A 26,907-nucleotide genomic window follows, 5' to 3' on the forward strand; every position below is an offset into this window, starting at 1 on the left:
CTACCGAAGAATGTAGAGTCTGCTAAGCAGCTATTCTTCCTGACACAACTTTTATCGTTTTATGATTATTATTAATCAATCCTCTGGCACTTTTTGTGTCCCAACGCGCTTTGTAATTCTTATCTTGTTTATCCTTCCAATAACCCCCTGAGGTAGTTAAGCTGGAGAGATACAGGCCAGTCAAGGTCATCCAATGAGCTCCCCGGATGAAAAGGGATTTGAGCCAGAGGCGTCTGAAGCCCAGATGGCAGCAATTTCCTCTCTCCACCCCCCGCTCTGCCGACCCCGCTGTTGTTTGTGGTGCTAGAATACAGAGAATGCTTCTTTCTGACAGCTCCCTCCATACCCTTTTAAAGGCTGTGTGCTGTTCAACAGGTGCCTCTTATCCACAGGCTTGGTTCACGTCCTCACCATACATTTAAATTACTCTTTAATAAATATATTCTGGGAACTGTAGTTTAAGGGTGCTGGGAATTGTAGCTCTGTGAGAGGTAAACTACAGCTCCTAAGACTCGCTGGGAGGAAATGGCTTTTATGTATGCAGCAAAGGACGCAGCGATGTTTGTGTGGGATAGGACTGCCCGCCTCTCAAACAACTATTACAAAGGAACGCTCTTTCAGGTCAGGATTCCTATCTGGGCAACTTTCCGGGGGCCGGAGGGCCAGTGAGTTAGGGCCAGAGGCAAAAGCAGGCAGATCAATTGATTCATGTTGTGTACAATAGGCTAGTTGATACACACACCCCTCTCTACCCACCAGCCAAGCAAGCAAGAGGCTTATAATCAGAGTTCAGGGAAACATTTCAGCCACACTCAAGGGATGTGTGGAGCAGGGGCAGTGAGGGGGTGTGGTCTAGTGAGAGGGGGCGTGGCCTGCAAAGAGTTCTGAGGACCAGGTAGAGAGACCGGGGGCGTACACCAATACAGCCTCTGTTGCGGGAGGAAGGACAGCAAGAATGGCAAAATACCTCTAATGGCTAGCAAGTAGGGACATCTCCTTCTGCATGTACCTGTACCCAGAAGTGAAGCTGCAAGGAATATTCGGTGTTATGTTGGAAGGGGATGCCGGGAAACCGGGACTTATGCTCACATGTGGTGGGGGTGTAAATATGTACGGGGAGGAAGGTGTTTAAGGAGATAACAGAAATCACTGGGTTAAAGCCGACCAAAAGTCCAGAGGTAGCATTATTATCAATTTACAATGGGGCGGTAGGTTTGCAGGCTAGGAGGGACTTGCTCACCAATTTATTGACAGCTGCACAAGTTATTATAGCTAGGAAGTGGAAGTGGCAAGGTTAATATAAAATGGAAGAATGGTATAAAGAGGTGTGGGATATAGCGACTAATGATAAATTAACATGTGCTATTAAGGTAAGGCGGAAAATATGCAGGATAAATTATTTTGAGATATGGAAATTGTTTGTAGAACTTGTACTGTTAATAATGGAAAGGGTTAAACCATCACAAGAGGTGTTGAAATTTTGGGAGGTTGGATAGTTACAATGGAATGGTCTGGGGGGGGTGGGATGCACATTTTTATTCTTATTTATTTATGATTACTGCTTTGTCAAAATAAAAAAAGAAATAAGGAAGTGAAGCTGAATGATGAAAGTGCTTTTTCACGCAGTGCATGGTTAAAGTATGGAACTCACTGTCATGATGGGCACCAACTTGGATGGCTCTGAAAGGGGATTAGACAATTTCATTTTTTTTATATAAAATTTTTATTGGTTTTACAAAATTTTAAAAAGACAAACAAACACTAAAAGAAACAAACAAACACGCATAGTTTCAAACATATTTTCATGTAAACCTCTTTTCTTGGACTTCCCCATACCCCCCCTCTCTGCATCCCAATGTCCATACTTCAACTAGCAACTCCCAATTGTTGCTTTCAAATCTCTGTCATCTTAGTCCTTTTTTTTTATATTCTAACCTTATGTCCCTGTACCCCTTTATTTCTGAAAACCACAACATTTTTAACATTCATTAAGTTTATAGTGGTCCTTAAGGTAACTTTTAAATTTTGGGATTAGACAATTTCAGGGACGACAAGGCTATTAATAGTTAGTAGCCAGAATGGCTGTGCTCTCCCTCGACTGTCAGAGACAATGTGTCTCTGAATACTAGTTGCTGCAAATTGCAGGTCCATAGAGCCACTGTTGTGCTGAGGTTCCGCTTGCAGGTTTCCCATGGGCATCTGGCTGGCCCTTTCCAAAAGGATTCTCCATCTGCTCTTGTGCCCTATTGTGTTCAGTGGGGTTCATTTTCCTGAACTGGATCAAGGTCAAAGATGGCAGCCCTGGGAGAGTACAAGGCATGACCTCAACTCGCTAATTTACAACAGATTCATATCACGTTCTACACCCTCGCTGAACCTCTGGGCTTGATCAGCAACCAGCTCCCCTTATCGCTGACTCTGCCCAAATGAAAGGTCGAGTTCATAGCTTCCGTTATCAGCACCTACCTTTGAGAAACGAGGTGATAAAGGAGAGCTATATTCTGTTGCGTTAACAGGTTGTGGCCCTTTCCCCGAGCAGTAGCTGTTTATCTGGCCTCTGAAGAACTGGATCCGAGACCAAAAGGATTTTCCCTGGTCCCTGCTAACCCACCGGCATTTTAATCCAAACATAGTAGTAAGGAAGACAGTTGTTTTCAAAGATGAGAGACGAGGAGATTCTACACTGTAATGCAGATTTTCCAGCTGTGTAAATTTGTTGCAGCAAAAGCACAACAGAGGGCCCTTTCAGATGACCTGTTTTGTTGAGTAGCCATCTGATTTGTTTGCACAAAGGTTACATGGAGGTTGAATTACCTCTGGTGTTTACTGAGCATCTGTTCCGGTTTCTTGGCAGGCAGGTTGAATGACAAGGAGCATTGGCCCTGCATTCCTCCTGATCTGCTTGCAAGGAATTTATTTATACATCTTCCCACTCATCATTCATTCATCCCAGCTTTTTAAAGTGCAATTCCCCATTTGTCCTCCATTGCTGCACCTTGGCGCCAATCTCCCCCTCTGCAATTTTGCCTCCATCTTTCTTGCCTCTGCTTTGCGGCTGCCTCTATCCTGCCACACTTTTCTCCTTGTCAGCTTAACCTCCCGGCACCCCCCCCCCCCGTTTCTCCTCTTCCTTGAAACAGGGATGGGAAGCTTTAGTCCTCCAGATGTCACTGAGCTGCAACTCCTTCCACCCTGGCTTGTGATGGCCATGCTGGCTGGGGCTGGGGCGAGTTGCAGCCCTACAGCATCTGCAGGGCCACAGATTCCTCATCCCCATCTTGGAAGAATATGCTTTCTGGCTTTAGTCACAGCTGATGCAAGGACACAAACAGTGAGGTGGAGGGGAGAGCGGCTTGGTGTTCCATGATGTTGCAGTGCAAACCCTCCAGTAGGTGGCAGCACAGCACGTTTGGACACACAGCAAATGTGTCATTCATATGGAGGCAGCAACAACTTTGCGTTTGAGCCAGTAAAGGTAAAGGGACCCCTGACCATTAGGTCCAGTTGTGGACGACTCTGGGGTTGCAGCGCTCATCTCGCTTTATTGGCCAAGGGAGCCGGCGTACAGCTTCCAGGTCATGTGGCCAGCATGGCTAAACTGCTTCTGGTGAACCAGAGCAGCGCACGGAAACACCGTTTGCCTTCCTGTTGGAGCGGTACCTATTTATCTACTTGCACTTTAATGTGCTTTCGAACTGCTAGGTGGGCAGGAGCAGGGACCGAGCAACAGGAGCTCACCCTGTTGCGGGGATTTGAACCGCTGACCTTCTGATCGGCAAGCCCTAGGCTCTGTGGTTTAGACCACAGCGCCATCCGCGTCCCTGTTTGAGCCAGTAGGTGGAAGCAAAAAGGCTCTGGCAGCAAATAAGGACAAAGCAGCCCCCTTCTCACTCCATAGCTCCTTCTGGCCTTTGCAGCTTTGGCCAAGCACCAGCAGGACCCCAGATGCTGGTGCGGCTCACAAACCTCCCTTCCTAGCAGTGATTTCCATCAGAGAGGACAGAGCCACCTTGTAGCTCAGTGGTGGAGCATCTGGCTTGCATGCAGGAGGTCTGGGGTTCAATCCCTAGCATCTCCAGATAGGGTTGGGAGAGAACCCTGCCTGAAATCCTGGAGAGCTGCTGTCAGTCTGTGCAGACAGTGCTGAGCTAGATGGACCGATCGTCTGCCTCAAAGCAACTGTGCCAATTGCAATAGCCTCCAGTGATCGTATATGTGAAAATGCACAGAATCGGGACCAACAAGCATCATCTAGTCGAGCCCACCGCAATGCAGCGTCTCGTTTGGGCAGCTGGTGCCTTTGCAGCAGCGCTGGATTTACGTATAAGCTAAACAAGCTATAGCTTAGGGTCCCACTCTTTTGGGGGCCCCCAAAAAAAATTAAAGGGAAAAAACTGGATGTACATTTCCAAAATATAAGATAAAAAACAAAATAAAACCTACATACAGCAGCAGTGTTTTGTGTTGTGTAGGCTCCTATTATGCAAGTAATGGGCCCCACCTGCTAGCCTGCTCCCTAAAACATCACTGGTTTGCTCATTTCTATATATAGGGTGTGTTATGTACTGAAGTTCTCACCCTGGGCCAGCAGAGGGATACTGTAGATAGTTTTCACTCAGGTCCACATATGCAAATAAGGAATTGAAAGTGACCTTCAGTGATTGGATAGTTACAGAAAGTTGTTACTGTTGCGTTGTAGTGGAGCTCTATATAAGCAGGCTGGCTGAACCCTTCAGTTCAGTTCAGTTCTGGCCTGTGAATAAACAAGAGCTGTTTGAAGAACCGCTGTGTCGTCTGATATGTTCACCCACAACTTAACAGGGTGCCTTCATTCTGCATGTGCAAATGGCATATATTCCACACAAAAAACAGCGACAATTTGTTGTTGACAAAGGACAGCTGGACATGTAAAGGGCCCCATTACCTTCAGTAGCTATGGGCCTCTCAAACCTAAATCTGGCCCTGCTTTGCAGTTATGCTCAAGACAGCAGTGGTTGCCTCTCTAGCTGTACACTCAAGTAGTGGCATAGTTCTTAATCCAGCTGTGGCTTATGCCAACAAAAACATACTCTGTAGCCTACGCAGGTAACGCTCTCAAACAGCAGTAAATCTGGACCTCGGAGGTTAAGCAAATGGAGTCGCAGTTTGGACACGATAAACACAGGGGTGGTTGGAAACTGTGGGCCTCCAGATGAGAATGATGCGAGGTATATTTCAAAACATCTGGAGCAGGGCACTGGGTTGGGGAAGGCTGGCTTAGAGCACGGATGCTGAGCCTCCACATGTTGCTGGACTCCAGCTCCCAGCAGCCAGCATGGCCAATGGTCAAGGATGATGGGAGTTGTAGTCCGAAAACATCAGGTGGACTTGTCACAGCGCCCCATCTTTTGCCACAGAAGCAAAGTAATGTACTGCTGAAGGCATCGCTGGGGTTAAACTGCTTGTCTCTGAGAACGTTAAGAGTGAGCTGGCCTGGAGTTGCCCATCTGAGATAAGTTCACGTATATGCGTGTTTAGACATGTAGGCAGATATGTAAAGGTTCTCCCCCCCCCAATTATATTTCATTAAGTTTCAGCTTTTTAAACATATGCAATCAAAACACAATTTCATCTTTCCTCTTATTTTTGTCAACTTCCCACCCCGTTTCCCATGGAGTTGTTGTTTTTCCCCTTCCGCTGCACCCTATCTATTAAATCGTAACTACAATATTATAAACCTAATAACTTCTCTTGCTCATAGTTCAAATCCTGCTCACGAGTTCATCATACTATAGTATTTCTGAAAAAGGGCATCCATTCTTCCATTAAAACACTCACCATTAGGTGATCTTAATTTTGCTGTTGATTTTTTGCCAGTTCTGCAGAGTCCATTATCCATTCTTCTTTGGTAGGAACTTCTTCCTTCCATTTCTGCACATAAAGAATCCGAGCTGCTGTTGTTACATACATTAACCTTTTTTTAGGGGGGAGGAATTTCTGCCCCCTGTAATCAGGAAACACTCTTCCAACCAAGCGACAAAATGGGATTGGCCTACTGCCCTCCTGTTCACCCTCTTCTTTCCCTCCCTGCAGATGGCTGCTCCCTTGGACTTCACTCGGCTCATCCAGGAGCACCGGGAACTTCTCCTGCGCTGGGTGGAGCCCAACCCAGCTCCTCTGCTCCGCCTACTCCATGACAGTGGGCTCTTGACCCAGCCGGAGTACTTTTCCCTGCTGGAGACCAACCCAAAGAGCAACCAAGTCATTGCGCTTCTGGACAGGGTCTGCAGCAAGCCAGAGAACAGCCGGAAGTTCTTGGACGCATTGTGGGAATTGCAGGAGGCCTACTGTCCTGAGCTCCAACACTGGCTGGAAAAGAGCTGTCCGGAGAAAGGAAAAGGAGAACCGTCTCCAAGGCAGCCAGGCACGGCAGTGACACAACTAGCCTCGAGGGCAGGAGGGAAGGGCCACATTCCTTTCTTGGCAAATTTCTGGGGGCCACGTTCTGGTGGTGGATGGGGTCAGGTGTAAATATTTGCCTCTGTATAGTGGGCTATTTTCCCCACTCTGCACACAAGGCATGCTGGTTTGTAGACCTGCCGGTGGGCATCTGCTCTTGCACTGCTTTGCCTTCACAGTGAGAGCCAGTGTGGTGTAGTGGTTAAGAGCGGTAGACTCGTAATCTGGTGAACCGGGTTCGCTTCCCCGCTCCTCCACATGCAGCTGCTGGGTGACCTTGGGCTAGTCACACTTCTTTAAAGTCTCTCAGCCCCACTCACCTCACAGAGTGTTTGTTGTGGGGGAGGAAGGGAAAGGAGAATGTTAGCCACTTTGAGACTCCTTTGGGTAGTGATAAAGCGGGATATCAAATCCAAACTCCTCCTCCTCCTCTTCTTCTTCTTTTTCTTCACAATCCTTCTTTTTCCCGTTTCAATCTAGAGCCTCCTCCCAAAACTCCCAAACGAGCTTTGCTGAAATTCTGGAATTCGAAGAAATACAAGCTCCCAGCAGTGCCTGCAGGCAAGTCATCCCTCCCTTGCTCCATAGGAGGGCTTGCTTCTGTGTATATATCTGTACCTTTGAGCAGACGGTGGGGTAGTAGTTGGGCTCACTTGGTGTCCAGCAAGTTGCTTTGCCGCTGCTTACCAGGTGGCAGGGGGGGAGGGACGAGACCGCGGTGTGGTCAGTACAATATAAACGCATCGGCAAAGCCGATCTGGCACTCCCACTGGTGCATCTGCGCATAGCATGGGCCTTGCCACCATCTTGCTCTTTGCTCCTTTACCTCCTTGTAAGCGGCAATGTTTCAACCAGGAGGTCATGTGAGCATCATCGCCCCACCAAGCTGTCCACTGGGGCTGGCGCCCCACTTTTTTTTGGCCACGATTTCAAAGCTGGTTATCTTTAACATGTGTAAAAGGTTTGGTGCCACGAAGGCTCAACATAAGAACAGTTTCTGTTCTCCGATAGGTTGCTGGTTCATAGCCCAAGATGGGTAGTTGAGGCCTCTTGAGGAGAACTAACATTTGGGATAGGGATAACCCATGAAATGCCCCACAAATGTTGTTGGGACTACAACTCCCATTGCCCCCAGTCAATGTGGCTTATGATCAGGGATGATGGGAGTTGTAGTCCTGACCGTCTGGAAGGCACCACATTGGCTACCCCTGGTTTGAGAGAAGTTGGTCCAGCTTTCTGAACATTTGGAGTAGGAAAACCATCAGAGGATTATGGAGTTGGCAAATTCCTGCCCCTGTTAGAGTGAGGGGGCTGATATAAGAGACGTTTGTGTGTGTGTGTGTGTTTGGAGTGTGAGTTGGGGTGAGAGAGAATATCATGAAGGTTGAAGACGTGGTGTAGGTTGCAGGCTGGGGTATCTCTCTCTCTTTCTGAGGATCTGGTGTGGGGAAGCCTAGCTGTTGCTTAACAGCAGTACACATTGCTTGCCTTTCCTGATGCTCTACTGAAATGAACATTGCAAAAAGCACATTGTTCCGACTCTTCAGTAGGGATATTAAGGGGGCAGCAATTTTCATTCTGACCTGCCTTTGTCACAATCTGTGCCGTTTCCTTTCTGCTTCAGTTTGGTTTCTGCCAAATACAATGTTATCTGTTGGCTATCTGCTGTTTACCGTAATTTATGTACTTATTTATGTTAAGTGACAAATTTATCATAATTAATGGCGTAATTATTCCCACAATGTTCACACCAGGGCAAAGGAAACACCACAGTAATGAGGGGGGAGTCTCCCCAATTGCATATCATTTGCAGGCTGAAAACAACAATGGTGAATGCCAACATGTTAAAAGGAGTGTCAGATTTACATCCCTGGATAGCTCTGCTTAGACAAGCAGATTCCCAAAACAGTACAGTGAAGTCGCCCACCTATTATCAATGGGCTAGGAGTTCCAAAGTGTGGTTACTGCTACATGGAAGCATCAATTCCTTGCATGTGTGGGATGAACATTATGTGGCACTTGTAATGATACTCAGATCTATTGACAGTATGGGGAAAGGGGCTGAAGTGGGAGAAATGGTTCCAGTTTTATGCACTCTGGGAAATTCTGATTGCAGAAAGAGCAGTGCATCAGTCTGCTGGTTTGTGCTGCTTTGTGACAGGCAGGGCTGGTGCATGTTTGGGGCCTGCCCTAATGTTAGGCAGAGTGAGATGATCGCCTCAGGCGGCATGTGATGGGAGCTAGGGAAGAGTGGCTAAGAGCTGGACACCAGGCTGCCTGTCCCCCAAATCTCCCCTGCTGCCCTCAGGAGGACACTGTCCAGTCCCCAGTGTCAAAATAAGATCCCCCTGCCAGTTCAATCAGCTTCCGTATGGGAAATGTGGGAGCCATCTTGTCCTTTGCCTCGGGCAGCAAAATCTCTTGGGCTTGGAGGTCTCTACAGGGCGCCTGTTTCCTATGCTATCAATGTTCTCTTGTCATGGCAGATGAGGGAAAGAGCAACGACCTGACGTTTCGAAGAGCCCTGAGCCGACAACTCAAAGGTAACGGAGGGGGAGGAGAAACAGCAATGAAAGGATGTGCAAGCAGAATCCAGGACAAAGAGGGGCTTCAGTGCAGAAGAGGGTGGGGAATTGTTTTCAGACTGAGGGCCGCATTCCTTTGTGGGCAACCTTTTGGGGGCCAGAGGTAAAACTGGGCTGGGACACAGAGGCAACTCATAACTTTGCACGGCAGGTTACAGTCCAGCCTTACAGAGATAAGAGATTTACCCCCTCAGCTCCATGCCTTTCCATCCTCTGTCCAGGCAAGCAAGAGACATTGGCATTCTCACACTTGATTAAGCAGTATCTGAATCTTGTTAAATAAGCTGCATAATATAATTAATACATATATGAATGCTAAGGAAGGCAGCGAGGATAAAGATGGATTTCTCAGCACATGAATCTTGCAGCTGCCAAGGAAACTTTAGCTGCAAGTTTCCTAAATTGAGCAGGGGTCCCTTCCAGTTTTAAAAATTCTATGTTTTTATGGCCATATACACCTAAAGCAGTAAAGGACACGGGTGGCGCTGTGGGTTAAACCACAGAGCCTAGGGCTTGCCAGTCAGAAGGTCAGCGGTTCGAATCCCCGCAAACGTGTGAGCTCCCGTTGCTTGGTCTCTGCTCCTGCCAACCTAGCAGTTTGAAAGCACTTCAAAGTGTAAGTAGATAAATAAGTACCGCTCCGGCAGGAAGGTAAATGGCATGTACGTGCACTGCTCTGGTTCGCCAGAAACGGCTTAGTCATGCTGGCCACATGACCCGGAAGCTGTACATCGGCTCCCTCGGCCAGTAAAGTGAGATGAGTGCCGCAACCCCAGAGTCGTCCACGATTGGACCTAATGGTCAGGGGTCCCTTTACCTTTAATTCTAAAGCAGTATCATACTACTTTAAACTTCCCCCAGGGAATCCTCGGAAGTTTAGTTTGTTCAGGGGTGCTGTGAGTTGTTCGGAGACCCTTATCACCCTCCCCCAGCTACAACTCCCACTGTGGTTTAACAGTCAATCCTTCTTCCAAGGGAACTCTGGGAATCGTAGCTCCGGGAGTGGGGAATAGGGGTTTCCCTCAGCACCCTTAGCCAACTACAGTTCCCAGGAGTCTTTAACTGTATGGTGCCTAAGACGTCTGCCCATTGCAACAATCCTGCCCATTGCAACAGTCTCTGCGTCTCCAGTAAAGATCCCCAAAGTATGAAATGCATGCAAAAGATGGGTTCACACGGATGTGGGTCTAGAGAGATGGTTTTTTTCAAACGGGAGCTGCAAACTCAAGGGATGGATCTCCTTGCCCTACAATAGTCAACTCTGTACATTCCATCAGGATTATCCACTGTACTTTTCTGGGTCTCCTCCTAACCTTTTGCTCCAACTGCTACCCTCTTGCCAGCTGCTTTGCAGAACCACCGCCGCTCCCTGCTGACCCGCACGGAGAAGCTTTGCACCAACGTGGACGACACCGAAACCTGCGGCCACATCGAGATCCGCTACACCGACCTGCTGCTGTCCGACAACCCTCGCTCCGCTTCCAGCAGCCACGACTACTTGCACCTGGCCTCCCGCCGTGCCCGCCTCTACTCCCTCCACGCCCCCCGCCGCCTGGCTCTGAGCCAGCTTTTCTCCCCACTCCCCAAGGAGAGCTCCCCACCTCGCCGGGTGATGCTGAGCGGGGCTGCCGGCATCGGCAAGAGCGTCGCGGCCCAGAAGATCATCCACGACTGGGCGTTGGGCGCAGCCTTCCAAAAGGCCCTTTGCATGCTAGACTTCTCCTTCCGGGAGCTCAGCCTCATCAGGACACCCCAGAGCCTTGAGGACCTGATCCGCAGCAAGCATGTCCACCTGAGCGGGGTTCTCCCCGAGCTGCTAGATCGGCCTGGGGAACTTCTGGTGATTTTAGATGGCCTGGATGAGTTCCGGCACTCCCTCGAGAGCAAGAATCCCTGTTTCCAATCGGACCAGCCAGCTCACATCAAAGATCTGGTGCACGGCCTCCTCTATGGGACTTTGTTACCCGAGGCCACCATTGTGGTCACGTCGAGGCCTTCTGTTGCCCTTCCAGAGGACCTCTTTGACCGCCATGTCATTATCCTTGGCTTCCAAGAGCAGCAGGTAAAGGACTACTTCTTCCGCTTCTTCCGTAACCCGGCACGAGCTGCCGATGTGCTTGGTTACGTATCTGCCCACGAGGGCTTAGCCAGCCTCAGCTTCATTCCTCTCTACTGCTTCATTCTCTGCACAGCGCTGGGGGAATTCTTCCCATGGACAGGGGAGATGGAGGCCTCTCCACCAAGCACCATCACCGAGGTCTACCGCCAGTATTTGAGCACCATCCTCCGGCTGCGACAAACAGGGGGAGCCGGCGGCGCCTTGGAAAAAGCCAAAGACTTGGTGCTGCAGCTTGGCAAGCTAGCCTACGCTGGTCTGCTGAGGGGGAAGGTTGTCTTTTATGCAGACGAGCTGCGGGGTTTCGGCTTCGACCCGGAGAACCTGCCCGGCACTTTCTTGAACCGGATCTTCTTCAAGGAGAAAGATGAGGTTTATGGCTTCTTCCACTTGACCATACAGGAGTTCTTAGCTGCGTTGTACTCGGTGGCTATCTTGGACCCCAGTACTGAGGAGTTAACTTCTTGCCTGGATCTCTGGTGGGATGCAGAAGCTCCAGAAGGTGGACAGGCCGAGAGACTTCTGCCCCCACCAGATGGACGTGCTGCGGCTGGACTTCTCGGCTACACTAGAGAGTTCCTGAGCGGAGGCCAACAGTGGGACAACCTGCAGATGTTCTCCAGGTTCTTCATGGGCCTCTTGAGCTCCAGGATGCAGGGGAAGCTGGAGAGCTTGGCTGAGGGCCTAACAAAGGATCCCCTTGTGCCTTTGGCAGAGTGGCTGGGGAAGAAAGCTCAGTACGAATCAGACCGGAAGCTGCTCTCCTTGCTGCATTGCCTGGCGGAGCTCCGCCAGGACTGGGTGACGCAGAAGGTAGCTTCCAACCTGGATGAGGTGGATCTGTTCAAGGTGACCTTGAACCCAGCTGACTGTGCAGCCCTGGCCTACGTCTTGGGCTGCTCGGAGCATAAGAGGCTTCGGAACCTCAACTTGAGCTACAGCAACATGGGCATCGGGGGGCTGAGGCGACTCCGGGGACTTCTCCATCGGTGTGAGACTCTCCAGTGAGTACCAGGTGTACCAGTGAGTACCAGGTTGGCGGTGTCCATGGCCATATGCCATGGGCAGTGGCTGCAGGATGCCAGCATCCTATGCCCTGCTATGAATACGGGCAAGCAGTGGCATTCAGGTCAGGCGTCCAGTGCAAACTTGCATCATGTTAATGTCTCTCCCAGGAATTCTCGGAATAGTTTGGCAAGGGTACTGTGAATAGCCTGTAAGAGTCCCCAAGGACAAGCCACAGAAGTTCAACTCCCACAGTGCTCTGTATGCAGAGGGAATAATGGTAATAACTAATAATAACAACATATTTATATTGCAACCCATCTGCCTGGCTTGCCCCAGCCACTCTGCGTGACTCCCAACTTCCCTGAACTGGGCTTGCCTCCAGATGTCTTTTAAAAATCCATTTTAAGTCTGCAACATACATATGCCCTTAGTGTTTAAAGGGGCAGGAACGTTGATGTCGTTGAATTTAGTTATTTAGATAAATTCCATGCACCGCTTGCAAACTCAAAGCGGTTTACAAGAGGAATAAAACAGTAAAATTAGTCTGTACTACGTATTCAGACCTCTTTGGAGTGTTAGGGGAGGGGTAGGACGTTTGGTGTGGGACACCCCATGCTCCTTCTGGGGTAGTTTGTCCACCTTTGGTCTGTACCATGTGCTCAGCTCTCACCTGCAATCTCCTGTTTTCCAGGTTGCGGTACAATTCTCTGGACTGTGAGGCGGCAGCCATAAAAGCTGAAATACTCAGGTCCCCAAGGTGCCAGGTGAAAAGACTTCTGTGAGTCACCTTCTGTGTATGTGTGTAATATAACCTATGGAAGTCTTGACATCACTCCCACCAGTGACACAATTACTGTATTTTTCCGTGTATAAGATGCCCCCATGTATAAGACGACCCCTATTTTGGGGGACTCAAATGTAAGAAAATGGGAGCAGATGGCACAGAGTTGTTGAGCTTTTTTTTTTTGCGGAGGATTCACCAGAGTTATCGCAAAATCCACCTCTCATCTGTCCCATCACCGGCAGAAGCTGCCAATCACCCGCCCAATTGCCACAGAGTCAGCGAATCAACACCAGCCATTGACGAAGCAACCAGTAACATGCACAATAACAGCTGACAGCAGCAGCAGCAACCAATCAAACGTCCTCCCTATGCATTATCCATGTATAAGATGACCCCCACTTTTTACCATAATTTTAAAAGAAAAAAACCTAGTCTTATACATGGAAAAGCACGGTATTATTATTTATTATTATTATAACTTAGGTGCTTTTTGTTTTTTTAAGTGACTCAACGTGACTTAGGATAGGGTTGCCATATTTCAAGCAGCGAAAATCTGGACAAAAATAAATTGTTGACCCTCCTTTAAAAAAAAATTCCCAAAGCTGCTTTTTTTGGGAATTATCCCAAGTTGTTGAATTTTTGGGGGGGAAACCCGCAAAATGTCCAGGACGTATGGCAACTCTACTTAAGAACAATAATGCACCAAACTGAAAGACGGCCACAGATAATTAAAAGCCAAAGACCTGGTGGGAAATAAATGATTTTGCCTGGTACCTAAAGATAAGTAACGATGGTGCCTGGTGAGCCTTCCTGGGGAGAGCATTCCTCAAATAGGGAGCCACCACTGAAAAGGCCCATTGTAGTGTTGCCACCCTCTGGACCTCCCGTGGAGGAGGCACATGAAGAAGGGCCTCAGATCACAATTACAGAGTCAGTTCATATGGGATGAGGTGGCCTTGATTTATGGTCATATCCACATCATGCATTTAAAGGACATGGCCTTCCCCAAAGAGTCCTGGGAAGCATAGTTTGTTTAAGGTGCTGGGAATTGCAGCTCAGTGAGGAGTAAGCTACAGTTCCCAGGATTCTTTGCCGAAAGCTGTGTGCTTCCAATGTATGGCAAAGGTTTCATCTATATCTCTTATCATTGTGGCTCTAGTCCATAGAATCCTATGTACGTAAATTCAGACAGCTCACCTGCAGCATATTTATTTGCTCAAGTTCTCTAAAGAGCTTTAGTTCTCTAAAGCTCTTTGCTTTTGTATAATATCCCTGCCACCTCCTTGAGATGGCCCACTGCCTAGATTCCATAGGATTCTGCCTTTAACTGGGAGTTCAGACCTTGTGGCCCTCTAGCCAGTTTCAGGTCTATGGAAGTAATATCATATTTCCCAGGAGGGGTGTGTTTTGCTTCATTCATTCTGATGGGATAATCTGAAACTGGGGATTTCCTATACAGGAATTCACAATGTGTTAGTTTGAATTCCACTGATTACGAGAGTTCCTCTTTGCTTTAAGTTAAACTTCTCTCTCTACCCCCCCCCCCCACTTTCTTAAGGTTTTGTGGGAACTGCCTGGGCTCTGAAGGGGTGAGGGGTTTATGGGATGCCCTCCAGGAGAACACCACCCTTGAAGAGCTCTATCTGGATATCACAGGAATCACAGATAGCGGCTTGGATAATATTATGGATTCCTTGATGGGCAACAGAACGCTCAGGCTCTTGACGTAAGTATGCTCTGATGATATTGCATTATAATATTTTGCAAACTTCTGGAAATGAAATCACAAGCCTACCAGAATAGAATTTTGGCAGGAGGTATAATTGATTAGAGGCGATCACATTTTTGCAAAGATCCCAACACAGAGGAAATACAACGCAGTGCTATGCAAGAGGAATAAGGAATACTATTGTATACATCTAGGAATTTTTACACACACACACACACACACACACCCACACCCAGATAATACCTTCATAAATTTCTACAATTTTTATTTTCTTAATCCAACAAGTGCTGCAGTGTCTATAGTGTGTTTTGCAGAATATGTAATCATCAGTATTTAATCCCCCAAATTTAAATATTTAAAGTGTGCATGCATAGATATACTTATCAGATTTGGTTTTCCTTTCCACTGTATTTGTAAATAAAATAACTATATAATTTTAGATGTGGGGAATGAATTTCCTCAGTTGAGCTGCAGTGAGGAGGAAGGGAAAGCCATTAAGTCAGAGGTGGGTGGGACACTTGTGGCCTTCCAGATGTTTGCTGGACTACGACTCAAATAATCCCTGACCACTGGCCATGCTTCCTGGGGGTTTGGATGGGAGTCGAGCTGTTGGAAGTGAAACAGCAGGGATTGTTCAGTTTGGCGCTTAAGGGTTAATTCTGTTAAAGTCAACTATCCAAGAGGGAGACTGGTGGGGGTGTTGCTTTAGCAACCAGTCAGAATGGCATGACCTTTGCTGAGGTAGTACATATTCTGGCTGTGTAGTTCTGAGGGAGTGCTCCCCTTGTGTGTTTCACCCTAAAACCCTCCTCACTTGTTTCTTGGGCATATGTGTGTGTGTGTGCGCGCGTGTGAGAGAGAAATCGATCTGCATGCTCTCCTATTACAAGGTCTATGTCTATCATGGGTTGCATCCTGGCTGAGTTAATTACACTAAATTAGTTGTTAGGAGACCCCAATGCCCTCATAGAGCTACTATTCCCAGAGTTCCCTAGGAAGAAGGATTGATTGTTAACCTATTCTGGGAACTGTAGCTCCATGGGAGGAAAGGGGGCGCCTAACAACTCTCAGCTCCCTCAACAAACTACAGTTCCCATGATTCTTTGGTGCAGGGGGGAGTCGTGGCTGTTTAAAGCGGCATCATAACGCTTTCAGTGTATAGTGCGCATGTCGCCTAACATAGCTTGGACCCAACCCCATGTCTATCCACATTTTTCCCCCAGTGTACCTTTATAACACCTGTCTTCTTTTCTCAGCATTGTGGGGAACCGCCTGAGCAAAGCCGGGAGAGAAGTCCTCTCCGAGTTGAGTCGCAGGAAGCCGGAGCTCAAGATCATAAGCAGTTTCCTGTCCGACATGGGGCTGCTGCAGGCATATTTGGACTGGGTGGAAGAGATCAAAGCGGACCAGGAACAGATGGAGTCAGTCAAGAACGCTGACGCCTTGCGATCTGTTCTGGAAGTTCTGGAGGAAACAGAAGATCCGGGAGCCAGCCAGGAAGCTCGGGAAAGAGCGGAGCTACTGAAGAAACAGATCACTGACCTCCTGGGGGAGGAGAAAGCAAGAGAAAATGGGGCCCCATGATGTCTACTTAGCTTCACCTGTCCTGCAAATTGAGGCATCTACTGGGAGGCCAAAGGGCACCATCTCAACCGGTGTATTCTGCAACAGGTTGTGGATGCAATATTAGGGCGTTAGCGGTAGATTTGTACTGGACCGTCCGCACATCATTCTGCCATTGTTCTGCAATGCCTCATTAGCGTTACCTTGTTCTTGCTCTATAGCGCAACATTCCCCCAGGGGTTGTTAGGTATGAAAAGTTACTGAACTTCCAACAGGAAGCTACTACAGGGCGTGTAAGCGATTAGAAATGAAGCCCTGAAATGTTTGAAGGTGCAAACAGTCCTAAGATCAGGATCATGTGCCCCAACATTAGCACAAATCCTTGTGGGTGCCTTTGTCTGCCCTACCTACAATAGAACATGTCTCTCCTGTATCTACAGCCACAGCAGCCGCTGTAATTCTCCAACGGTTTGACTTCACCCCTGAAGGCGCAATCTTCCATTGTCTCTCGGAGACAGACAGATGCCAACTGCGCATCTGTGGACGCACAATATAAAGGACCTCTGGATGGGCACCTCAGCCTACCCACAGCTTTTTCTGCTGGGGAATCTCCCTACCCTACTCAGCCCCTCGGACACAGGAAGCTGTCTTTATACTAGGTCAATTTATTTGTTTGTGCTCTGTGCTAGCAGCTGCTCTTGGGAAGACGTCTCTTGCATCACCGTGGATGGGCACATCTGGGCCTCTGTGGTCAGAGAGGGGACCAAGGGCCACTGGGAGCCTGCACCCACTGCCTCCCAGGAATAACATTTAAGGCAAAGGGGAGACCTCATTGGTCCTATTGATCAACTGGAGAAGGGGAAGCTGCAAAAAGGAGCTTGCTTCCTGAGAAAACACTGCAGAAGCAAAGGCGGAAGGACGCTGTGACCCCATCCTTCAGCCCAAGCAGGGGCTGGGAGCTTCTTTTACCCTGAGGACCACTGTGGCGTTCGTCCATTCTTCGGGGATATGTTTGTATTGGGGGGGAGAAAGTGTTAATAGGTGGACCAATAAGAAAGCCCAGAGGCGGAGTCTACCTGATTTTGAGGCTCAGCCCACAGGTTTTGACAGTTAGTTCCGTTGGTTCTTTTGGGAGGGGAGATAGAGGAGTCAAAGGGAGTTAGAGACAGGAACAAGACTGAGAGGGAATAGAGTGACAGCGTTTCGAATATTTTAAAACTTGTTTGTGTTTGAAATAAACTTTAAAGTTCATTGTTAACTCTACCTGACTGAGACTCAGTACAGTGGTACCTTGGGTTAAGTACTTAATTTGTTCTGGAGGTCTGTTCTTAACCTGAAACTGTTCTTAACCTGAAGCACCACTTTAGCTAATGGGGCCTCCCGCTGCCGCGACGGAGCACGATTTCTGTTCTCATCCTAAAGCAAAGTTCTTAACCCGAGGTACTATTTCTGGGTTAGCGGAGTCTGTAACCTGAAGTGTCTGTAACCTGAAGCGTATGTAACCTGAGGTACCACTGTACTTCACTGGGGAGCCCTGGGTTCCCCCCCCAAAAAAAAATTGGTGGCAGCAGAAGAATAAAGTAGTGGTGTACAGGTCAATAGTCCGTGAAACGACCAGGGGCTCTTTACGAACGCCAACAACCACATCCCCTTCTGATCAACCATCCAAGAGTCACAGGGCAGGGGTGGGTGGAGCCGGGGGCAAAAGTGGGTGGAGCAACACATGGAAGCTTATACACGCACTCTTTTCCCTGTGCTCCATCCAGGCTAAAAGGGTGGGGAAAGGCACTATCTTTTCTTAAAGGCGCAGCATTGTTATTCCTGCCACTTACTACTACAGTGGTGCCTCGCAAGACGAAAAGAATCCGTTCTGTGATTCTCTTCGTCTAGAGGTTTTTTCGTCTTGCGAAGCAAGCCCATTGACGGATTAGCGCTATTAGCGCTATTAGGGGCTTTTAGGGGTTTATCTGCTGATCGGATCAGCTGATAAGCGGCTTAGCGGCTTAGAAAAAGGGGAGGGGAAAGGAAAAAAACCCCTGCAGGAACTCGCAAGGCATTGTTGTCTTGCGAAGCAAGCCCATAGGAAATTCGTTTTGCGAAGCACCTCCAAAACGGAAAACCCTTTTGTCTAGCGGGTTTTCCATCTTGCGAGGCATTCGTCTTGTGGGGCACCACTGTAATACAGTGGACGCTCGGGTTGCGAATGTGATCCATGCGGGATGCACATTCGCAACCCGCAACGTTCGCAACCTGCGATTTAGCACTTCTGCACATGTGTGACCGCCAAAACCTGGAAGTAACCCATTCTGGTACTTCTGGGCTTCGGTGGTCTGCAACCCAAAAAAATGCAACCTGAAGCGGCTGTAACCCGAGGTATGACTGTACACAGATTTGCTATCATGAAATAGCTGAACCCTTTGGGGGCAGAACAGCATTGGTTTGGGCAAAGCCTGTGCATAAATAGCCTCCTCCGCATCAGTTTCTGGACAGATAGTCTGTCGCAGGAGAAAGTTTTAAAGCCTAAGGGATTAATTTTGGCATGTTGCTTTTATGGCCTAGATTCCACATAATCAGATGCACAAAGTCTTAAACATGTCTACAGAATACACTCACCAACCAGTGAGGCCTGGTAATCATTAGGACTAGTAGGGTGGGTGGGGGTGCTCAACAGAAAGCAAAGATGGAGCCATAGGGGGATCCACTCCATCCATTCAATACATGAATTTCCTGGGAACTGTATTTTCCTCCTCACAGAGCTATCATTCCCAGCACCCTTAAACTACAGTTCCCAGCTTTCTTTGGGGGAAGACATGTGGCTTAAACGTGCTTTGAATGCACTGTATGTAGGCAGAAACAGCTAATTCTAGGAAGCTGTGGGCAGTGCCACCTCCTGGACTGTTTGATAAGTAACAAGGCAGGCGGGAGCCGGGTGGGGAGCTGGCTAAAGCGGGAGAGCGGAGGATATAGAATAGAATCATAGAATCATAGAATCATAGAATCATAGAGTTGGAAAAGACCACAAGGGCCATCGAGTCCAACCCCCTGCCAAGCACTGGTATCACTGGTATTAACTTGGTATACGGTAATACTTTACGCACATCAGACCTCCTCGCTGTGCAAACTGTGTCCGTGCTTGCTTGTGCAAATTACAGGATTTTCTCGAGTCTAATGCACCATCGAATCTAATACACAGCTCAGTTTTCAGAACCTTGAAACCAAAAACAGTAAAGCTAAATGGACCCCTGACCATTAGGTCGTGACCGACTCTGGGGTTGCGGCGCTCATCTCGCTTTACTGGTCGAGGGAGCCGGCGTACAGCTTCCGGGTCATGTGGCCAGCAGGACTAAGCCACTTCTGGCGAACCAGAACAGCGCACAGAAACACCGTTTACCTTCCCGCCGGAGCGGTACCTATTTATCTACTTGCACTTTGACGTGCTTTTGAACTGCTAGTTTGGCAGGAGCAGGGACCAAGCAACGGGAGCTCACCCCGTCACGGGGATTCGAACCGCCAACCTTCTGATTGGCAAGTCCTAGGCTCTGTGGTTTAACCCACAGCGCCAACAGTAGTTGCTGGCAAATGTAAATGTGCCATCGAATCTAATGGCCGCCTTAATTTTCGCAATGTGATTTGGCAAAAAAGAAAAAGGGGGGGGGAGCGAACATTAGATTCAAGTAAGTACAGTAATTCCCTCCCCTCTCGTCAAAGGCATGAAGCAAACCCTCCCGACCCTAATGCAATGAATTTAAAGGATCAGGGCCGTGGTGCAAAGATCTCTCCGGCGCCCCCCCCCCCCGGGTTTCCCAATGTATTTTACAGGGAGAATAGTCATTTTGTAACAGACTACAAATCCTAGTCACAAAAAAATAGGATTGGGGGTGGGGGCTCAGCTTTATAGTTATGTTTTGAGCAGGAAGGGAGTCTTGGTGCCAAACTGCAGGTTAAGAAAGGTAAAGGTAAGAAAGAAACTGAGGTAGGGTGAATCCCCTTACTACCGCATTCTTTTCAATGAAAGCTTGCTTTTTCTTGCTCCCTCATTGTCTTTGCCATTTCCCCAAATTTCAAGTCTTCTTCCTCTGATGTTTTTCTTCTTCTTCCTGCCTCTTTCTGTGTTACTGCAATTCTTATTTTCTCTTCCCTCTTTCATTTCCTTTCATTCATTTTGGGGATGGGGAGTATGCTGCCTGCTTGTGGGGGATGGGTCAGAGCTTAGAATAAACACCACTTACACTCCCATATTTTATCCCCCCCCCCAATGTACACATAAGAGTGCAAAAAGATGGTGACTTACAGCATCATCCTATGCTTGTCTACTCAGAAGCAAGTCCCATTCAGTTCAATGGGACTTCTAGTTAAATTGATACAGGATTTCACAGGATTCAGTCCCAAGGACATGCTTAATTGGGGCTGAGGAGCTCAATGGGGCTTACTTCCGAGCAATCCTCTACGCACTTTGGAGTAAGAACCACTGAATTTAATGGATATGACTCCTAAATATATATGCATATATATGCATAATTAACCAAGTTATGTGGAGATGCAGGGTTTGCACTCTCTAACCCCTGCACTAGCTGTCCACAGAAAGTTATTTACACTCTCTACCATTTATTTGGAAACCTGTACTTTTTTCTGGGGAAATGCATGCCCCTAAACATTTTGTGAATCTCTGTACTTTTGTCCATTTAATGTATTTCTTTTTCCCGATATGAGCTATAAAATGGTGCTTCTCTTGAGTCAAAATAAGAGTACCCCTAAACATTTTTTAAAGAAAAAAAGCACTGAGTATTACAAATGTTAATACATTATGCACTGTTAGTAGTATTATACTAGAAGTACTGCTGGTATATTTTTAATGCTACTACACCCCTATACTAGTAGTAACGCTATCCTAGCAGCATTGTTAATACTAATAATAAACATTGTTAGCACCACTAGAGTATCAATGATGATAATAATAAGTATGCTACCTTCCCCGTTTTCGCGCTTTGCCTCTTGAAGCCCCGCCCCTTCTTCTAAGTTTCTAGGCCCCTCCCCCGTAGGCTAATTCCAGCGCTCCAATTGGTTCCCCCCTCTATGTATACAAACGAAGTCTCTGGCAGCCGCCCTTCAGCGGGATCAACTGCGCATGCCTGGGCGTTCTTTTGCCCGGGTCCTCGTGCCGCAGGAGCTGCTGTTGGGCGCGAGACAGCGAAGCGGATTGCAGGTAAAGCGCGGGAACCGGTCGCAGCCGGGTGCATGGGAGGAAGGCGCCCTGGGTGGGTTTGTGTCCCCAAGCAGAGGCTCTTCGCGGGGAGGAAAACATCCGTTATAAAAACCTTTTATCGAAATACGCAGAGCGACACTTCTGTGCCCCTGTCTGACCCGAGCCCCTTTCCTCTGCGAGCCAGCAAATTTGATGCCTGCACGGCTCTTCCCAGACACTTTGCTCCATCGGCCCAGCGGCTGCTTGTAAGGAAAGAAATGCCTTTTGCACGTAGGCATTTTGGGAATAGTCGCAGGCGTGGGAATGCACTGTAAGGAAGGCAGGTGGGGCTGCTAAGGTTCAAAGTAGCTTGCAAAGTTACTGTTCTCTAGGACCCTCTGCTTCCCCAACCCCCTCTTCTGCGTGGGCTGCGTGCAAAGACAAGAGGAAAGACGCTCAGTGCATGCCTAAAGGCGTTTTCTTTACTAATTATTGCATGGGTTGGTTTCTATGCCATTAGTTCCAACGGGATAAAAATGTTTTGTGGACACACGCACCTCATATGCAAGTGTGTCTCTTGCTACATACACCACTTAGAGACTACTGTGATTCAGCAGCATACAAATTGTTGAAATAAATGATAAAATACAGTTTTTTTAAAAAATTAACTTGGTGGTATCTGAATGTATTCCAAAGAAAAAAAATCAAAAACTTTCCCATCTTTGCCAACTCAATCTTTTGCCTCCTTCAGCACAGATATTGTGGAGTAGGAGAGCCTGGTGGTCTGCTTATTTTTGTTTTCTGCGTGCAGGGGAATTAAACAAGATTTCCTAGCAACCTGAGTTTCATATTGGGGTGAGTTGTCTTTGGAGGTAGAGCGACGTTTACACTGAACTCCTTGATATGTTTACTCGGTAATAAGTCCCATTGAGCTCTTTGGGACTTACTCTCAAGTTGTCTTTGCAGGATGGGCGTCTAACCTATTTGGGGACTGAGAGGCTGTCATCCTATTTCTGGTCAATGTGAGGACTGGCAGGTCAAAGATTTGTTTCCCCATTAAGATGACAGGCTCCTGTCCAGTACTTATACGCAGATTGGAGCACAGCTATTAGCTAGATTAAACACATAATGTGTACTTTATGACAAAGTATATACAGTTTAGATGTGAGCTATTGGTGCTTTTTCTTACCTACGAAAAACAGGACAAGATTGATCTATATCTGAATGCATGTGAAATGGTCATGGAATGGAAATAGGATGAGCCATAGATCTCAGATAGATTGGTTATTAGATATCCTCTATACCAAAGACTTTAGTGAGAGCCAGTATGGTGTAGTGGTTAAGGGCAGTAGACTCGCAATCTGTTGAACTGGGTTCGCTTCCCCGCTCCTCCACATGCAGCTGCTGGGTGACCTTGGGCCAGTCACACTTCTCTGAAGTCTCTCAGCCCCACTCACCTCACAGAGTGTTTGTTGTGGGGGAGGAAGGGAAAGGAGAATGTTAGCTGCTTTGAGACTCCTTCGGGAAGTGATAAAGCGGGATATCAAATCCAAACTCTTCTTCTTTTTCTTCTTATCCTCCCACCGCCAAAACTATTCTCCCACCATCTTCAGCATGAGGTGGGCAGAAGAATTTGCTTAATGGGCCTGAATCTCAGACCCCAAACTGGGGGTTAGCAACCTCTGTCTCATGGTCTCTGCCCTTCAGAGAACAGAGGCCAGAGAATTGGGATTCCTGCTCTTAAAATTACTTGCTGTAGCAAATAAGGGGAGGTCCCTAAACTTGGCTTCTTGTTTCATCCTTTGCAGTTTCTACATACCTGCAACCATTGCTGGCATCACACAGGCAGACCTCATGGCTGACGACAGAGTGACTAGCCGCTCGCCAGAGAGAAGGCCAGTTCTGGTCTCATCTACTTCATCCTCCAATGAGCCCACCTCTTCGGGGCTCTCCGGCAGCCTCCAGCCTTTCTTCCTGGGCCGCACTTGCGCACCAAGCAACCTCCTTTCCCTCACGGTGCCCGTGCGCTTGGACATCCTCTATGTCCTCATTAACGCTGCCAGAGGGGCACAGTGCCTCCCTCCTCCAGCACCCATTCATGACGGCGCTCAGGCCTCGTTCTCCACATGTCACGAGCCACCTGCTCAGTGCGCCGTGAGCTGCTGCCGCCGGTCGGCTTGCTGTTGTATGCCAGGCTGCTCCAGTGGGCAGCAACAGCCTAGCGGAGCGGCTCCTGGAGGATACGGCAGCCACAGAGGGCCAAACGGCGGAGTCCTAGAGCAACAAAACTATGGGCACCATTGGAACAGCACTGCCGAAAGAAATGGTGGGAGCAGCAGGTCTGACCACAGCCAGCCACATGCAGCAGGGGGTTGGAAGAGAGCCCAGCCCAACACAGGCTGGAGGGGGAACCAGAGAGGAGGGGGAGAGGGAGAGCATGGGAATGGGGGTCGTTGGCAAGACAAGCGGCAGGATTTTGACAGGGCTTGGAGCAACCGGAGGCAAGGCGCTGTCGAACCAGGCTCTTGGAACTCAGGGCCACAAGGGTGGAGGAGAGGAGGGTCTTATTTTGGGTCCAGCGCTAGCAGCATGAAAAGGAACCAGGAAGGGAGCCACTGGCAGAATGTGCAGGATGCCCCAGAAGCGAAAAGATGTATGTTTGGCGCCCGTGAGTGGCAGAAAACCCAAGGCACTGGGGATTCTGCTACTGTCGTAGGCAAGGCTGTGGATGCTGGACCGGCCAAATCCGCAGCTCTGGAGGACGGGGAAGACTGGGAGGCTGAGTATGAGAGTGAGCCAGCAGTCCCTGCTGCTACAGAGGGTGCTCCGGATGCTTCCCACCAGGATGACAAGGCCGACTCTTGCAAAGTAAGCAATGATGTGGAAGGTGAATGTGTTACATCTGCCCACCCACCCAAACCAGAGCTCTCTGTTTCTCCCCTTCCAAGGTCTGATGTGAAGGACCAGGGAGCGTCAGATGGCAGGGGGAAGGAATGTGCTGCGGATTGGAGCAGCAAGGAAGACAGGTTTGCCACCTACCTGAAGAACCTTTATTCTGATGTGCCAGAGAAGTCCAGCTCTGAAGGTGACGCAGATCTCACCGTGGGCATAGCTGTTGATCCCCTGACACTGGATGAGGAGGAGCAGTCCCGAGAGAATGTAGCTGGCTCTCCTTGAGGGAGCTGAGCAAAGCACACAGTGCTATGGGGAAAGGGGGCAGAGGAAGAAGTTGAGTGCCAGAAACCCTGATTGACAGCATGGCGGCCAACAGTGGCCTTAATTCAGCTGGTATTGCAAACTGGGAATTCCACACCCATCATGGGTGTTGTACTCAAACTTCAACTCAAAAGTGGATGCACTGGAATTAATGAGCCTAAGGTGGCCACGTCTATTAATTTCGGTGAGTCCACTGTTGGGTATGACTTTGGTCGGATGCATTGGAGTCCTGAGATGAGCACAGGCAATCTGTTCCCAAGATCCATTATTGCCCGCTTTAAGTTCAAGGGCAGTTGCCTGAAGTTGCAAAACCTCCTGGCAAGAACCCTGGGAAATCAGACTTTCGTATTTGTGCAGGGACCCTATTGGAGTGAGCCCCACTTTACATAATAGCCCCCCGAAACTCCCAGAGAACTGTTGGAGGCGGGCAGACCCTAGTGAGCTTGTCCTCCTGCCCCATTTGTGGAATTCACAGGGCAAATGTGTCCAGCCATTCTAAACATTAACAGCTTGGGCAGGTCTGCACCACTGCATCTGAAGTATACCCTGTGCACATTTAAAGCATATGACGCCCCCATCCAAAGAATAATGGGAATAGCAGTTTTCCCTTCACGGAGCTATAGTCCGCACCATCTTTAAACTACAGTTCCCATGATTCTTTGGGGGAAACTCATTGCCTAAAACAGTGTTGGCCAAACTTGGGTCTCCAGCTGCTTTTGGACTACAACTCCCATCATCTCTTGCTTGGGTTCAGGGATGATGGGAGTTGTAGTCCAAAAACAGTTGGAGACCCAAGTTTGCGAAACCCTGACCTAAAACTTGAGTTGAGTGCATCATATATATATATATATGATGAGGATTGCGTGAGTGTGACTTGCAGCAGAGGTACCATTTTTGCGTTGCAATTCCCATTGCAGTTGTAACGTGAACTCCAGCTCTGACATTGTAGTCAGATTCTGTTAGGAAAAAGCCCAGTAATGCAACTAATGGACAGCATAATTTGCATCCCATTGAAGACTAAAGAATTGCAATGGGAGCCTCAGCGGTCCAGGGCAGAATTTTGCCACAACTTTACATTTTTGACTGGGTTGCAGCTGTTCAGTTAATTTTAACTACAAAGCATTAAGGTTTTGGTTCTATTTGCATTTAACATAAGAGCAAGCTACAAAGAAAGAAGAAAGCAAAGGGAACTTTGCTGATTTAATAACTGTTATATTGAAGGGAATCTGCTGTTTTGCAGACAATCAGCATTGCAAAGTTTTGATTTAGAAATCCAGAACGGGGAAAAAATCAGAAGGTGAGTCACTGTGCAGGTAAATCTCATAATTCTGAGACTGTGCCATCCCAGACGCCAGATAGGGGGATCCTATGCACAAATAGCTTCCCTGTGTAAAAACTAAAACCCTTCCTGTTTGAAGACAAGTCCTGCATATTAAATAGAAGAGTCTAACCCAGTCTTCTCTCTAACATGCCAGTTTTTAACAGGTAGGGAGGTTTATTTAATGCAGAAGAAGCATTCAAACATGCCTTTTCTCACCTGCCTTCCCAGTATCATCCCAAGAATTCTAAGTTGCCCAATTTCTCTGCACAAGTGTATCTGCTCTAAGATGGTGAAGGTAACTTAGTACCATGGCTAGGTGCATTAAACCAGCAATCTAAAAACGCTTAAGGGTTATGTTGGGGTTTTCTAGGAAGGTTTTGTTTTGGAAAATCCGTATATATCTTGTATAGTGAACCTGGGTTACTTTGGAAAGCCTGAGATAAATGCCTCTGGTGAGTTTGTGATTTAAATCACATCATTGCTTCCAAATAGTTCAATTTCTGTTGGTTCAGCCTTCTCACCCTTTCAAGCTGCATAGATTACTATGTTTGTTTCAGTTGCATGAGGGTTTTCCTGAATTCGTTGCAATAAAGAGGAAGCTAACACACTTTAGAGCAGCATGCCTGTGGTTTTTTCTTTTTCTTTCAATAAAGCAGGTGTCGTTCTATCACTCGCCTCCCTTAAGTGAGCTTGGCAAGGGATGCCATTTTTAAAACACTGGAATAGAAACTCATGAGTGAGAACACCAGGGCTATATTCGGATACACACTGACTTAGGAGTTGAGCCCATTGAAATCTTAAATTTATTTCTGAGTTACTTGTTTAAACCAGTTGCTTTCTTAGCGTGAGTTCTGAGGCATCTGGGAAGATTATCAGAGATTCCTCATTTGAGAAGATCAGGAGTGGAAGCCAAGTTTTTGTTTGTTTGTTTTTTTTTTAAAGAGAACCAGATGGGGTCAGCCATG

At 47.9% G+C, this 26,907-nt stretch overlaps 2 protein-coding genes across 7 annotated transcripts; both read left to right on the top strand.

Annotated features, from left to right (window-relative positions):
* Nucleotides 1-957: 957 nt before the first annotated feature.
* On the top strand, nucleotides 958-17,481 carry LOC310711095 (NACHT, LRR and PYD domains-containing protein 12-like). Its single transcript, XM_083512568.1, has 8 exons — nucleotides 958-1,370; nucleotides 6,073-6,504; nucleotides 6,717-6,999; nucleotides 8,925-8,981; nucleotides 10,367-12,143; nucleotides 12,839-12,925; nucleotides 14,490-14,657; nucleotides 15,917-17,481. Exons 1-8 carry the CDS (start codon nucleotides 1,305-1,307, stop codon nucleotides 16,242-16,244), a joined length of 3,198 nt encoding a protein of 1,065 aa, XP_083368694.1. The 5' UTR covers nucleotides 958-1,304; the 3' UTR covers nucleotides 16,245-17,481.
* Nucleotides 17,482-20,034: 2,553 nt separating this feature from the next.
* Nucleotides 20,035-26,549, top strand: LOC310712328 (uncharacterized protein). Of its 6 annotated transcripts, XR_014528853.1 has the most exons (4): nucleotides 20,035-21,426; nucleotides 22,162-22,260; nucleotides 23,214-25,160; nucleotides 25,405-26,549. XR_014528853.1 is itself a non-coding variant. In XM_083515260.1 (3 exons), exon 3 carries the CDS (start codon nucleotides 23,260-23,262, stop codon nucleotides 24,580-24,582), a length of 1,323 nt encoding a protein of 440 aa, XP_083371386.1. In that variant the 5' UTR covers nucleotides 20,035-21,426; nucleotides 22,162-22,260; nucleotides 23,214-23,259; the 3' UTR covers nucleotides 24,583-26,549. The 6 variants fall into 6 exon arrangements, 4 of the variants coding, with proteins under 4 accessions (XP_083371386.1, XP_083371387.1, XP_083371385.1 ...); XM_083515260.1 differs by having other exon boundaries at nucleotides 23,214-26,549; XM_083515262.1 differs by lacking the exon at nucleotides 20,035-21,426 and adding an exon at nucleotides 21,460-21,478 and having other exon boundaries at nucleotides 23,214-26,549.
* The last annotated feature ends 358 nt before the right edge of the window (nucleotides 26,550-26,907 follow it).

Source organism: Podarcis liolepis (assembly GCF_965112155.1).
Source record: "Podarcis liolepis genome assembly, chromosome: 7".
Lineage (NCBI taxonomy): Eukaryota > Metazoa > Chordata > Lepidosauria > Squamata > Lacertidae > Podarcis > Podarcis liolepis.

Bases quoted from the DNA above. Each gene is read 5' to 3' on its own strand.
- LOC310712328 (XM_083515259.1), top strand. From the start codon at position 21,459: ATGGGAGGAAGGCGCCCTGG. The intron at 21,479-23,213 runs GTGGGTTTGTGT...CATCCTTTGCAG, and splicing joins ATGGGAGGAAGGCGCCCTGG to TTTCTACATACCTGCAACCA.
- LOC310711095 (XM_083512568.1), top strand. From the start codon at position 1,305: ATGGAAGAATGGTATAAAGAGGTGTGGGATATAGCGACTAATGATAAA. The intron at 1,371-6,072 runs GTAAGGCGGAAA...CCCTCCCTGCAG, and splicing joins AATTAACATGTGCTATTAAG to ATGGCTGCTCCCTTGGACTT. The intron at 12,144-12,838 runs GTGAGTACCAGG...CCTGTTTTCCAG, and splicing joins CATCGGTGTGAGACTCTCCA to GTTGCGGTACAATTCTCTGG.